General features: G+C 38.3%; 1 protein-coding gene across 1 annotated transcript; it reads left to right on the forward strand.

Moving 5' to 3' along the window:
* Nucleotides 1-383: 383 nt before the first annotated feature.
* Nucleotides 384-11,380, forward strand: LOC136237905 (long-chain-fatty-acid--CoA ligase ACSBG2-like). The gene is made up of 17 exons (XM_066028161.1): nt 384-1,051; nt 1,105-1,193; nt 5,337-5,457; nt 5,510-5,590; nt 5,676-5,777; nt 5,833-5,880; nt 5,927-6,034; nt 6,090-6,158; nt 6,205-6,263; nt 6,314-6,436; nt 6,488-6,788; nt 6,838-6,954; nt 7,009-7,042; nt 7,091-7,230; nt 7,283-7,477; nt 11,075-11,129; nt 11,184-11,380. The coding sequence occupies exons 1-17, from the start codon at nt 473-475 to the stop codon at nt 11,261-11,263; spliced, it is 2,301 nt and encodes a 766-aa protein (XP_065884233.1). The 5' UTR covers nt 384-472; the 3' UTR covers nt 11,264-11,380.
* Nucleotides 11,381-15,740: the final 4,360 nt, after the last annotated feature.

Consider the following 15,740-nt stretch of genomic DNA (forward strand, 5'->3'; position numbering starts at 1 on the left):
AGCCAAACTTGGAGCTCTGACGATGCATGTACTCGGCGTCCTTCTTATATTCTCAACGGCAATGGTAACACTGCCTATTTCGGGATATTTTACATCGAAATCTTACCTGTTCGAAGGTCAGCAAATTTCAGTTTTATGCTATCCAAATGATTAACATTTACAGGCATGTTAGGGTACAAAGATGGTTCTATACCGGCAGCAATATCAGCGGTGCTGATCGTTCACGTCCTTATTGGAATATACGTGTACTTAGCCTGGAAGGAAGGATCACAGGATGTACAGCCAGTTTTTAAGACAGACTGATCTCCCACACACTAAATTTAAAAATTTTGTCACGAATTTTTACAATCGTCCACAGTAAAATATATGTATGCGCATGCGCGTTAGGCTTTGTGTTGGGTCGAAGTGCTGATCTATAAAAAGAAAGGTCACCTAATCGGAAACGCATATGTGATTTATTGTCAATGAAAACATGTCCGATTCTAACGAAGCGACACCGGAGACTGCAGTGGAACAGCAGTCGTCAGCAGAAGAGCAGACGACCACTGAACCAGAAAAGAGTGCAGAAGGCGACGTTACAGCTGAAACGTCAAAAGATGAACCGGTTACATTTGAAACTAATGACAAGGAACAGGAAGAGCCAGCAGGCTTGGACACAACCAAAGATGTTGCAATAAAAGAGGGAGAAGAAGAAATTACAGCAAAACTTGAACAAGTCGAGCTAACCGATACAAAGGATGAAGAAAAACCAGCAGAAACTGATAAAACAAAAGTTTCAGCAGCAGGAAAAGAAGAAGAACCGGTGGCAGCTAAAAAGCCTAGGAAGATGTATTGTCTAGATCCCACTGACACTGTGGACATTGCAGTAGGAGAGTCTGGTATTAGAGCTCTGGAGCCGATAACTATCCCACAATTTATGAAGAGGACAGTCGATAAGATACCAGATGGAAAAGCGTTATGTTGGAAGGATAACAAAGAAGATCAGTGGCAGAGTTTGACATATACACAATATCTGAAGCTTATTTACAATACTGCCAAGTCCTTTCTAAAGGTACTATATACTATCGTAATGTAATATGTGTGTTTACATGTATTGTTCTGCAGCTTGGACTGGAGCCTTATCATTCAGTTGGTATTCTGGGCTTCAACTCTGTGGAGTGGTTTGCATCCAGTATGGGAGCAGTGTTTGCTGGGTATGAGTATATACAAATATTTATTGTTATATCTTGCTTGGAATGCATACAATGGTGTTACTTGTATGTGAAGTACATGTAACCTATATGCTTGATTTGGGAATGTACATGATACCAAAGCTAAGACTACATTCATGTGATACACATGTATTGTATGTTATGAATGTGGCTATACTATGACTAGAAAACTGACTGACTTATACAAGCAGAAACTTCTAGCTATTGTTAGCTAGAAAGCATTTGATTTAGTTTTGCTAAAATAAAATAAAAATATTGCTATTTTATATTTTAGTTCATGCAAATGAATTTACTTTAAGTACTATAAATGGTAAAAACATTTTAATTTTACTTATACCAAAATCTTTCTTCACTAAAAATATTACCAAACTAGGCATACTTTTAGTTGGTCAAAATGCCCATGCTAAATGGGGTTTAGTATTAGTTCTAGTGAACTAAAACAACTCTACACTTATGACTGGCATAATGAGTATTATCAAAAGCTCTTGTAATGCTGAAGACACCATTATCAAGCTAACGTTGGTCTTTCTTATAAGGTCACTATTCATAAATAAATGAAAAATGTGTGTTTGCTTGTGCTAGTAGTGGTAGAGGTTATTGTTGTTCCATACAAAGGAATTAAGAGGTTGTAGCTGTTTAGTTGAGCTTTCCCCAGCAAAATAAAGTAGAGCGTTAAAACTGTCAATTTGCTACCAACATCAAAATTATATACATTCTTTTTACCACATCAAAAGAATTTTGAGTAAAGTAGAGTGGTGCTCTTTAGGGAAACCCCTGCACTGTGCTGTGATATTATGTGTCTTGTGTTTAAAGCACAATGCTTCAGTAGTTCAGTGGAAGGAAGACAGCAGTCTTTAATTGTTGATATCTGTATATGTTCTCTGTCAAGCCTTCAGGCAGTCCCTCCTTGCTCAGGTACAGGATACAGTGATTTCATATTATAATGAAATTCATGTGCTTATTGATTCCACTCACCTATTTATGTAATGTGGTATGGTCTTGGGTTGTATATTTAAGGGAAGCTACACAAGTATATATGGTTTGACCTTTGGGCCATACCTTTTGGATTTTATGTTGTGCGGGCCCAATCGATTGTCTTTTTCATGATCTGAAATGATAATGATAATCACGTGATATAGGATCACGTGTGCCGAGATGGTCAATCTCGTGTGTGCGAGTGAAAATCAACTATTGTGATAACTCCTCTGGGGATTAAAGTCTTAAAGGTCAAGCTTTATTGGTGAAGATATTTCAAACGAAGTGGTTTCTTAGTATTCAAGAGGTTTGTTTCGTTGTACAGTAATACATTATAACACCCTATATGATTTGTGCAAGGATTTTTGTAGTTGTGGCTCTTTTAATGGTGAATTTCACCAATACTACGTACTTGAATTTTCTATTATGTAGTAATTACTATCATCAAATCAACCTACCCAAAATTTTCTGAGGTTTTTCCCGCGCAACAATAGGTATCAATGGCGGATCTAGAATGGGGCATTTAGGGCAAATGCCCCCCCCCCCCCCACCTTGTGGAAGAGCCAGCCATACTTGTGATTAAAATACTAAACTTTATGTCAGGCCAAGATCAGTTTAGCTATACAACTCATGAAAATATGCACATTTTACTAGCACTCATTACAATTTCACCTGAAACCGAAGCAAACAAATGTCAAACTAACTGTTAAATTGTTATCCAGCACCTTCGTGCGTACTAAGCGCCTCTAAAATTAATTATCGTGTTGCTGTTGTTTAAGACGTTTGGAGTCTTTAACAGCTGTTAAGACTTCACAACCATCTAAATGGCAAAATCATCAGTGAGACACTACTAAGAGGTGATTATTTTCTGCTTCAAAAATGCAGCAACTAGCAGGATCTCCCCAACCACCTACAACTTAGCCTGTTAGTGCCCCTCCCCTTGCTGGCTCCTGGATCCGCCCCTGGGTATGGTCTTGCTGTACTGGGTAGAGTGCTGCAGTATCAGTTCATCTCTGTCACAGTGCTATATATTCTAGTTAAAGCACCACCGTGAGTACAATATGGAAAAAATAGAATGAGGGCATGACGAGAGACCAATACAGCATAAGGTGAAGCTGAGTGCTGTATTCAGCTCAAGACCACACCAGAATGCTATTTTTTCATATTGCACGAGCATGACAGTGCTATTAACTGGTTGAAAGTGCTTTCTGGTTGTCTTTAAATTGCTCAAAGTATTCATTTTGTAGACTCAGAACTGCGTCGGTTTTCAGCCATCAGGCAATTTGTAAGTGTCTATATAGTACAAGTTTGGTCATTTGTGACCGGATCTGCGAAAACCCGACACAATCACGCAAGCCTAAATTTATAGTATAAAGCATTGAATACATTGGGTGAAATACTTGCGTATTATTGAAAAAAAAATCCATACATTTTTTGAACGCCTCTTTCTTAGTGAAGGAAGGGACTAACAATAAAATCCTGGATTTCATCTTATTCGCCTGCTCAAGAGGAGTTGGAAAATCTGTTTCATTGCAGTAGACCCAAGGATACGGAAGTTATGAGCGTTTGTTTACGTCATGTTGAAGCAATCGTATGCGATCGATTTTTCTTCATGAATTTCGCCTTTGTATGCAATGAAGAAGAGTGAGTAAAGGAAAAGCTTACCCAGTAATTGATTCCCCTGTTCATGGCGAACACAATGGTGAAATTGTAGCCCCGTACATCAATTAAATGGTTGTAACTATTACTTGCTGTACAAATCGATTTTTCTATTGTTGCTACTTTACGCCTTAGGGCTGTAACTCCTAAAGTTATTGGCATATGTGGCTGAAACTTTGCCTGAGGGTACACTTGGCTAATTAGATTATAAATATTTAATAAACAGGAATTTAAAAAATGCACAATTGTGTCGGGTTTTTGCAGATCCGGTCACATATATAAAACAAACAGATAGCATCGTTTTGGCTACTTCTGGCAATTTAAAATGTCACGCACGTGATCAACAGTGCTGTATGAAAATAATAGCACCCTTATTCGTTTGATCTTTGCCCACTTAAGTGCTTTAAAACTTGTAGTAACTTTTCCCCCAATACCCACCTCTCTAAACTACAATTCCATTGGCTGGCTTCCGTTTGGGCCAGCTGACAATGGGTTGATACTGTGTAAATTCTTTTACTTTCTTAGCATGAACATCTAGGAATGCAGGCAGGGAAATAGTACCCACCACTGCAGCAAATAAGAATGCAGCTGATGTGTTCTATTTGACCTTTGAGATCCCAAATTGTTTCACTCGTGGGTAGTATTATTACAGCACCCTTACTCATCCCTTTTTTACTGGTGTTTATGAATTACTGAAACCCGTGTTAGTATTTATACAACTGCTTGCTTACAGTATTTCTTAATTTCAAGTCCCGTGTTGCCTGTCTGCTCAATATTGAATAGAAGTTCATTCACTATTGATTACAGCTATGTACCACACAACAAAACTAAAGCTCAACTGTTGTGATTAAACATTCTAATAATTTATATTGGTGCACATGCGACTTTCATGATCTATAAGGAAGAGATGTATTGCTTGAAAGCGGTATCTCCAGCATTACAAGAGTTAGACAATTCCTGGATTATTGTTATGAGACTGTTTCTAGCCCAGTCCCATGACTAGAGACCTGCCGATTATGCTCATTATTTTACCTACTATGTTTAAAATTATGATACTTCAATTTCCATGTTTTTCTAGTAAATTTGGGAAAACAGTAAGTTGCAGACTCTAGATCCTTGCTTGTCAAAATGCATGTCAAAGAAAAGATCAATGTACTCTAATAGAACCGTCAGCTGTCTGTTTATTCTGACTGTTCTATTAAATATATCAATCTTTTTCTGTGATATATGTATTTTGATAAGCAAGAATTTATGGTAATGCACAAGTGTTCTGCCTATTATACTCAATGCTTTCAGGCACCTATTATTATGCCAACATAATCGGCGGGTCCCTACCCATGACTCCAGTCAGCAAAAAGCATTTTGCCCTTCAAGTCAAACAGTATCTGATGCCACTACTGTTTGTACACAGGGGTTTAGCAGGCTAGGAATTTGTCACGAACAGTTGTTTCCAGTTACAGAGTTAACTACTAATGTGTTCACTATCATTAGGGGACTGTCTACTGGTATATATGCCACCAACAGTCCAGAGGCCTGTCACTACATTCTGGAGGACTGCAAGGCTAATATAGTAGTGGTGGAAAATCAGAAACAACTTGAAAAAATTCTTGAGGTATATTTTCAGTTTACGAACAGTGATTTTAGAGTTGATTGTGCTATAATAGATTCGTGACAAGCTCCCTCACTTGAAGGCCATAGTTCAGTACAAGGGAGAACTCAGCAAGGACTATCCTGATACCTACACTGTATGATGTTGTATTGTTGTGTGTACAATGGTAGCCTATAGGTTAGTAATAGTGTGTGATTGAGTAGTTGTGTGTCTCCTTGTAGTGGGCAAAATTTCTGGAGGTCGGCAAGGACATGGAAGATTCTGTGATTGATGACATCATTGTCAAGCAGAAGCCAAACCAGTGTGCTATGTTGGTGTACACTGTAAGTTGTATTCTAATAATTTACTGTACCATTTGGTAATTTAATTCTCTTGTAGTCAGGAACTACTGGAAATCCTAAAGGAGTTATGTTAAGTCATGACAATGTGAGTTAGCCATTTGGTATTGTCTTTATAAAAAAGTATTTCACAGTTGACATGGGTAAGTGAATCTTTGCTTGACACTCTTGGAAGGGACCAATTTCAATTTGGTCATGAGAGAGCAGTCAGTTATTTACCACTTTCTCACATTGCTGGAACGGTAATGACTTTGAAAACTTCATTTGTTGGTTTTTTTTACAAACATTTTGTGATAGATAGCAGATATGTTTTTAGGTGTTCCAGTTGGAGGTACAGTGTACTTTGCTCAGCCAGATGCTCTAAAGGTTGGAAAATGTCACCACATGTACTTTTAAGCTGTCTAATACTTAGGGAACTCTAGTTGTGACCCTAAAAGAAGCTAGGCCCACTCTCTTCTTCGGAGTACCACGGTATGCTGTGTCTGTGGTTTACTACATTGTACTGATTGCGTGTTGGTCAGAGTATACGAGAAAATGAAAGAAAAAATGGAGGAAGTTGGCCGCACTCTCACTGGATTTAAAGCAATGGTCTCTGCATGGGGAAAGGGAATTGGTTTACGAGGAAATCAGAACATACAGAATGGGTAAACAATGTTATTGTTGCTAAAGTAATTATTCCAATGCATATATTTAAGGCAATCAGTTCCTTGGGGTTGGACCATTGCAAACATGCTTGTGTTCAAAAAAGTACGAGAGGCTTTGGGATTCACCGACTGTAGGATTTTGACAGTTGGAGCAGCCCCAGTACATCACGACACACTCGAGTATTTTATGAGTGTCAACATGCCTGTCCTGGAGTTGTATGGAATGAGCGAGTCCACTGGTCCACAAACACTGAGCGTGTTGTCCAAGCAATGGAGAACTGGGTCATGTGGTAAAGATATAAGTGGAGTTGAGACAAAAATTGATAATCCTGATGAGAATGGAGATGGAGAGGTATAGTAGCATAATATGATTTTGCTTCCATTAAACATGTTGTGTGCAGATATTGTTCCGTGGTAGACATATTTTTATGGGCTACCTTGGTATGGCAGAAAAGACAAAGGAAACTATTGATGATGAAGGATGGCTGCACTCGGGGGATATTGGTCGCATAGATAAAGTGAGGGATTTATAAATACACATATGCATATTAAACTAATTTCAACTTGCACAGGATGGGTTCCTTTACATTACTGGTCGTATCAAAGGTAACTGGTAAATGTGTGATGGATTTGTGTAGTGTGTGTTGTGTGTAGAGCTGATCATAACAGCTGGTGGAGAGAATGTTCCTCCAGTGTACATTGAGAACTGTATCAAGACTGAAGTTCCCTTCCTGAGTAATGTGATGTTGACAGGAGATAAGAGGAAATTCCTGGCATGTCTACTGACACTAAAGGTGAAGACATGCTTGACCAGTAAGAGACTAGTAGTGTTGTTCCTGTACATAGTGTGTTGTGGATCCTGATACTGGAGAAGCTACGGATGATCTCCAACCACAAGTGATCAAAATGCTTGCAGAGTTGGGTACCAACTGTACAACAGTGTCACAAGTGATAGAGACAGAGGACAAGACAGTGTTCAAAGCCATCCAGGATGGTATTGATCGTTATAACACTAACCTAATCATCTCTAATGCTCAGAAGGTAAAATAGACCAAGATAAAATGCATTGGGCAAAAAACAGGTACCAGAAAAAAATGCATGTATTAATAATCACTTCAGTTAAGTGAAACAATAAATAATTGATATATTCTTCTTTTCATGGAAGTAAAAATACCTTCGTTTTATTTCTCCACTATTGAGTTACATGTTTGTGTGTTGATATTTGATGTGCTCAAAATATATTGTCCCTCGCATAGTAATTCTATGCCACTCTCAAATTATGTACTGGCTTCCTGTTGTGGATGCAAACTATTTGCAATTGAACATTGCAAAATGTCTAGAAGCTGTCAGTACTGAATAACTCATCACTATCCTTGCAAGCATACTATAGAGTATGCTTGTCCCTTCAATGCTATGCATTCACCTAGTAAAATACCTTCCATGTTAGCAATACATGATTGTTCTATCAAGTTATTTTTATTTTGCAGTGACTGTTCTATTAGAGTATCTTTTTCAGTCAATACCAGAATGGCAAATGTCAGCTCTGATTTGATACCAATTTGATTATCGGTAATCGGTAATGTAGCTTTTAAATGCTGCTTATATTCGTACTTAACAGTCTGGGTTATGTAAATTGTGTGCAAGGTAATTTTTGAGTACATACAGTGTAACAGCAATGTAGTCATTTCAAGCCAACTGGTAGCTGCAGTCTTATCTTGAACAATCATTGTACACATTAGTACACTAATGTCGCAAATCACACAGTAGTTCAATGAATTTTAGACCCTACCAAACTACAGTATCTGCTAACACAAATTGGAGTATTGCTGTCCATTAAGACATGATTACATTATAATGAATTTTGTGATATCACATTTTCCTCTGAGCATGTGATTGTTGTGTGTGACAATTTGTAGATCAATATCCTGACCTATGTTCAATGTCGTCTTTTATTTGTGTTACTGTTATTAAAGATGTCAGGTCTCTAATTAGGTCCTAAAGCCCTCTGCGTGTCAATCTGTATTCCATTGGTGTCACCCACTTTTCTCACAAGTATCTGCACATATCGAAGTGGTTTTTTTTTGTGCCAAATGGAGCGTTCATAATCTGGCTTTTCAATGAAGCTGTTATTTACAATGCATTGACTGCAAGTGTGTAGAACAGAATTCTTTGTGTATTCTGTGCACTTAAGCCATTTGAATTATGCATGTCTTATTTATAAGGTTTTACTGACCACAACTAAGTACTAGTATGATGTAAAGCTGAGCTGTTACAGCAAGTGGTTTCCAATGGGTGATGTAGAGACTTTGATTCCCTTGTGGTATACATGTATAGAACTTCTTGGCAACCTTTTTGGTACAACTACTTTTTCATACATACAAGTACACAAAATTTTCAACTAGAGTAGGGACCATAGCACATCGATAAAAAAGTACTGAAACAAGCTGGAGTAGTGCACGATATTAAATCACAGTAAAACAATAAGAAGTGTTATATCCCTACTGTGAAACAAGCTGGAGTAGTGCATGATATTAAATCACAGTAAAACAATAAGAAGTGTTATATCCCTACTGTGAAACAAGCTGGAGTAGTGCACGATATTAAATCACAGTAAAACAATAAGAAGTGTTATATCCCTACTGTGAAACAAGCTGAAGTAGTGCACGATTTTAAATCACAATAAAACAATAAGAAGTGTTATATCCCTACTGTGCTCAAGATACCATAATGGAAATGCACAGTAGGGATATAACACTTATTATTGTTTTACTGTGATTTAATATCGTGCAATACTCCAGCTTGTTTCAGTACTTTTTTATCGATGTGCTGCTCCTTACTTGTTTGTTAACTTTTTTTTGTAAATGATTATGACTTGTGAACCCATGCATGCCACATCTGAAATCGCACCGTGCATCCCAGCTATATCAATTATCATCTAGTGAAGTATCCATTACGTTTTGTTGTCGGCTATGTTCAACCCGTTACACAGCACTACGAATCAAGAACTGTTCGAAAAACACCTCTACAATCAAAGTAGCCACTATGAAAAAATATGGACAATTTTCGTTTTGAAAAGAAACCATCACGTGGTACCACCAATTCGACAGGGCCACAAAGGAGGACACTTAAAATGTATTGTACGTACTGCAGTATGCCAAAAAGCACCTCTCTGGCCAAAGTGACTTTGAACAGTGAAAAAATCAAACCTGTAGCCTTAACCGTTATTGAGTTGTGCTTGTCTGAAGGCATCAGTCAGTCAGTAAGAAAATTCCATTTTTAAAAAATTTCCATAGCAACTTGTTGAAAGCGTTTCAAGTTGATCTGAAAGCTTGTTTGGGCTTAGTTTTCCCGAACCAATACTGCCTCATTGTCGCATGGGAAAATTGAGGCTGGTTTTTGGGTGATATTATTTCGTGGGCCACACCTACTACTTTATGGTCCCTACTATACAGTACTATTGTACTGTAGGATTTTTTCTCTGATTCTGAACCTTTTTGGTACAAAGTTTATTTAGTAAATTACAAATGCAGGAGTATGGGGGTGCAGCCCCAGCTGCTGACAAATTTAAATGGTTCAAAATTTATAATTTCATTAATATGTTGATAATACCTGGTCCAACTACGTACTGTATTTCCTTGGTTAAACTCTGCACTGTCAGTAGTAGCCACATTTTTATAGTCTTGACTGCTCTATTAGAGTACCTCAATCTTTATAAAGAACTGATGTATACTCTCATTCTCCGCTTCTGAGGAATTAATGAAAGTTGTATACTGCACTTGTCTTGCTATTCCTTTGTACTGCTAAACTTTTAGTTCCCTGTTCCTACTGTAGATCTGTAAATTTCAGAAGGGTTTTCAGAACCCAGGAAACCTACATACCTCCCCATACTCCTGTTGTAGGGGAGCAGGAGTGAAGGTATCAAATCTGTTTCTCCCTAAAATGGCAGGTGCCACACACAATGCTGCATGCTTTTAAAAATCATATGCAGTGAAAATCACCTTTACAGAACCAAATGATGCAGTACACAGCCAGTATTTATACCACATTAACAAACTTGTGGGTGGCGTGTGCCTTTTTCCTTAGTTAGATGCCACAAAACTATTTGAAGCACTTAAGAGGTAGTAGATATGTGTAGCTGCACACATGCAATGATTGCATAAGACCACACACCCTTACCACACTGCCACATGGGTGACCATCACCCTTAATGACCTACATAGTTGCAATCAGTAGTAAGCAAGGCAGCATTGAACCACACCACTTTAATCTATCGTATGTAACTCAACTGCAAACTCTAATAAAGCAGTCACAGCCACGCTTGTATATCTTAGCTATGCTACAGTGTATTATAACAAAAAAATTGTGATTAAATGTAAGGTTCAACAATTCAAGTATATTATGGCAAAGCAAGAAATATGAATGATGGATTGATGGTAGCTAGTCTGTGTGGGAAATTCCCTACTGTGGCATCGAACAGAGATGCCAATGTAGGGATTTTCCCATATAGACTAGCTACCATCATTGTTCATACTTGTTTGGTCAAAAACCGTAGGGTAGCTGACTAGCTGGTATTTATAAGGCTAACAACAGGCAGCAACTATTTAAGAAACATAATGTCATACATTTTGCTATCCACAGGTACAGAAGTGGACACTCCTGGACACTGACTTTACCATTCCTGGTGGAGAGTTAGGTATGTGTTGTGTGGATCATGTGAGCTACCTGTTGTAATATCTGATCCATGTAGGTCCTACATTGAAGTTGAAACGACCAGTAGTGATGAAGAAATATGAAAAGACGATTGAAAATTTCTATTCCGAGTCATAGTGCATAATGTATATTTTTTATTTACATTGGTACAGAACATAGTTCTTACTGACATTGGTCAATTTATATTCAATTTATTTACTGTGTGTTTTAATTGAGCAGACCTTGTCAAAACAATACTGCTGCAACTTTATGTATAGATTAGGAACCCAGCCCAAGGCTCTTCATGGTTTTGGGCAAAGCCAAGGTAAAGGTTTGGCTCACAACTGACTTAGAACATGGTTCGGTGTTTAATTTTAACTATACATGTTATATTTTTGAAACCTGCAATCAAAAACAAGTTATAATATATACATATAACTTGGTTTTAAATACTACACAGTGAATGTGCTTGAAGTCTGAATAAATTACCCAGTAGGTTTCTAACCAACCCAAGAAAGTTTCTTGGTGATGTATTAGAGACCTTGTTAAAGAATCTTAAAATGGATATTACAAGTGTGACAATACATTTCAATTCTGCATTGTCACACTGAGGTACATCTTATGAATGGTGTATACATGCTGTAGGTATGACCAGAGGATTTGCTATGATATGATCTTCTGAGTTGAGGTAGTTAACTAGTTACTTTTGATGTAATGCTTTTAAAGTATCAGGCTGTACTCCATGCATGTTTACAGTCCCAATTTGTGTACAGATCAGATAAGAACAAAAGTGTTATATGTAATTTTTGAAGGGTCCAAAAGCAATTTGTTTTGATACTGACAGGCCTAGGGTAAGAATTGGTCTCTGCATGGAGTATAGTTTGAAAGAAATAGCTATGTAGTTATAATAACAGATACTGAGATGCACAACCTACATTTGTGAAAAAATTGTTATGCCTACCAGACAAACTGCTTAACGGAATGAACTGATGATTAATTAGTGACATTACGTTGTGCGAAAACCAATCATGTGTATAACCAGTAATAGTGCAGTCATGACCACCCTATTTTAGCATTCAATTACATCCCAAATTATAGCCCAGGTGCCTGGGCCTGGGTTCTGGCTACACCTCTGGTTGCAATGTAGCTGAACTCTCTACAAGGTGACTTTTTACTTGTACTCAAATAGAGCAGTCAAGATACTCTAATAGAGCAGTCACAGGCAGTGTAGTAAGCCCAGCCACTCTAGCTACAAGCAAGTTATCCTGGAGAAAGGTCAACACTATACAACAAGTCACCCTGTAGAGATTCCAGTTGTCTCTCCAGAAAGTTTCCATACAAGTTGCAGCATCCTCTTGTAGAGTTTTTGAGATACGATAGCTATACATATTCGACATCACGCACCGTGGTGAATACCAGTATATGTTTTGACACAGACATGGCTATTTATAGCTAGTACTTTAGATTATTATAGCATCAATCATTATTGTAATATATAGCTATACTATGCTGTAGATATCACTACAGTAGTAAATTTTGTGGATGGCACATCATCTGTCTCTTTGTTATAATGTAAAGCAGTGTTAGCTGCCAAAAGTTAAGTTAACATTGTAAAAAGTGTGATTTACACCTATCACACTTCTTGATAGGGTGTATCTTAAGGTCGTGTATAGTAGTAATTATGTATATATGCTTATGGCCCAGGGGGTTGGCAATGATCTTAAGGAATGCACAACATTTTCATTTAGCTAGCATGTAATAGTCAGTATAATAAAGTTCCAGGTTGTGGTATAATAAACAGTGAATATTTTGCCCTTAATAAGAATCATTATGGTGATGATTTCATTTGAGACACCGTCCAATTGTAGCAGTCATGTTCCATCCCCAAGATGAAGTATCAGTTGTGCAATCTGTATGGCCTGGATTGCACTGGGCCTGTGACCTTCTGTTGCACTTGTACATGTGGCTTTTACAAAACAAATTATAAGCAGTTTGGAATTCATGTACACAAATTGTAACCTAAATTGTGGTTTACTGCTAGCTATATATTGGACCCCGACCATAATCTGCTTACCCATTATACCCAAACTGAAACTGAAAGTAACACCTTCCACTATTCAGGCTAGTCCACAGAAATTTCAAAAGGAGGGTTCTAAATCGGTAGGTGATCCCAGACATGGGGGTCTGGGGCGCAGCCCCAAACGCTGAGAAAAGTTTAATATTCAATGTCCTGAGAATAGCCTCAAATTGCTTAAATGCAGAAATACATGCACTGATTAAATAAACTTCTCACACATCATTGTGTTGACACAAATTCCTCTCAAAATGGGCTCATATCGCATATAATGCAAACAAGAAATTAAAGTATGGTTGTAGTGCATGTACACTCCATCATTTCTAAGACTGCTCAGGGTCATTCATTCCAGCTATAAGCTAAACCTTACATTTCACCATTGTCCAAACATGGATGATAACCATAATAAGGTTAATATGAAAACACGACTCACGCACTTGACACTTTAGAATTCATATCATTGGATGCAACAAGCCAGGCTTACTTGTTGTTATAGTTGCTGTTATATTTAACAGTCCATCAGTCACAGTGTCCATCCAGTCTGATGTTCATGCAACATTGTTATTCTGGGGCTCTTATTAGAAATATATTTAACAAATTACGATTGTAGTAATAATAGTAGCTCTTAGTGCAGTATGGTCATGAATGGTTCGATGAATAGCCTTATTAAGATACTGTAAGTAGAATAATAGAAGCCTTAGTGATAGAGAGAAAACCACTAAAATAGGGGGTTCGATTGAACCACCCTGGGTACAGGCCTGCTATTACAGGGCCGTAGCCAGACTTTTATCTGGGTAGGCTCTTTTAGAAGAAAAGTATAGACCTTTTTATATGACATGATATTATGGTGTGTGCACCCAGCATGTGAAGCATGCTGAAGCTAGGGGGGTCTGGGAGCATGCCCCCCAGGAAATTTTTTTGAAAATAGATACTAGTTAAAAGGTTGAATTTAATGGCATTTCAGTCAATAAAATAACAATTTTTTTAGGTAAACTGAAGACCAGCTAGCTGTATGGATGATATCTGGAAAAAGATCTCTACTGCTACTGTAATTATACTATCTGCACATGCATGTGTCTAAATATAATATACTGGAATGTCTCAGTGAATAAGAATGGGAAAGATTGAGCACTCTGCCATGCCAGAGGCAGTGGAGCAGAACAAAGGGTACCGGTGTCTCAAACAATGAAATTTACACATTGCATGAAGTTGAAGCATGGATGCTATTTGTGGGCTCTGCATGGAGGGGCTTGTCCACCAAAGCCTTATATTTTAATGAAAACTCAGCTTTAATCTACATGTAAATTAAGTAGCTTTTAAAAGAAAATATAATTGTGACTGTTCTATTAGAGTGATTGTTCTTAGCATAGGCTGCGGAAAGGGGGGGCTAGGGGGCTAAAGCCCCCCCTCAGAATGATACCACGCCGAAGTTATCCTTCTTGGAGTGGGGCTGAAAACCGTGATAAAGATCGAGATACTCTAATAGAGCAGTCACTCTAATAAAGCAGTCACAGTATTAGAGCAGCTATGTAAGGATTTTTATGTAGTTTATCAGCTATTAATGCGTAGCTGGTGAGGTGGGCAGCTATTGTCAGCTGGTTGCGACCTTTTTTTTTTGGTCTCACCATACCAAACCAGAGACTAAGTCTGGGTCAGCCCAGCCCCCCCCTCATATCAACTACTTCCTCCGCCCTTGGTTCTTAGAGTGGTTGGCTGCTCTATTATAGTATATCGATCTTGCATTGCATTTAATACAAGCACTGAATGAGTTACTCGGAGCACTTAATTTAGCTTCTTATTAGTGGTATCTCGTAAACTGCATGTAGCTAATGGATTTTTGCTCCTGAAAATTTGGACTTTTATACTAAAATTGTGGACCTTTTGGTTAAATTATGGACCTTTTTGCTAAAATTGTGGACCAGTTTACTGAAATTGTGGACCTTTTTCCCAAGAGGGCGGTTCTTCAGAACTCCCCAAACCCCCCTGGCTACGGGCCTGTATTATTTCCTTTAAGATCACATATTGTTAATTTTATGTGTCAGATCAGGATAGTTTACCTATGCATAAACCGATGAGAGTGGCTCATTATTATAATCTATACTCTTATATGCGTACATGGTGACTATGTTGCGCGGGCCCGACCGACTGTCTTTTCCTGAAATGATAATCACGTGATATAGGAATTTCGCGTTAACTTTACCGGCTCCACGTGGGCGGAAAACCATTAAAATACTTATGACTGTAATATCCGTGGAATGGGAAAATGGGAACTGTGTGCTGTAGGCTTGGATTCTACAAGGTCACACCACGTGATCTCACGTGAATTTTGCTGTGACCAGCAGGAGGGGGCTCTTGCTTGGTTGCTTTGCACAGCTACTGATTAAGAGCATGCAGGACGAATGCTGATGAGCTGTCTCAGCATCTGTTTCCTACCCTCCATCCGTGGGGGGTGCCACACCCCACTGTACTGCAAGCTGGAGGCAACAGGCACCTCCCCCAGATCCCTTCCTTGAGTGAACTAACAAGCCTACACGGCGCACC

Source organism: Dysidea avara, chromosome 11, assembly GCF_963678975.1.
Source record: "Dysidea avara chromosome 11, odDysAvar1.4, whole genome shotgun sequence".
Lineage (NCBI taxonomy): Eukaryota > Metazoa > Porifera > Demospongiae > Dictyoceratida > Dysideidae > Dysidea > Dysidea avara.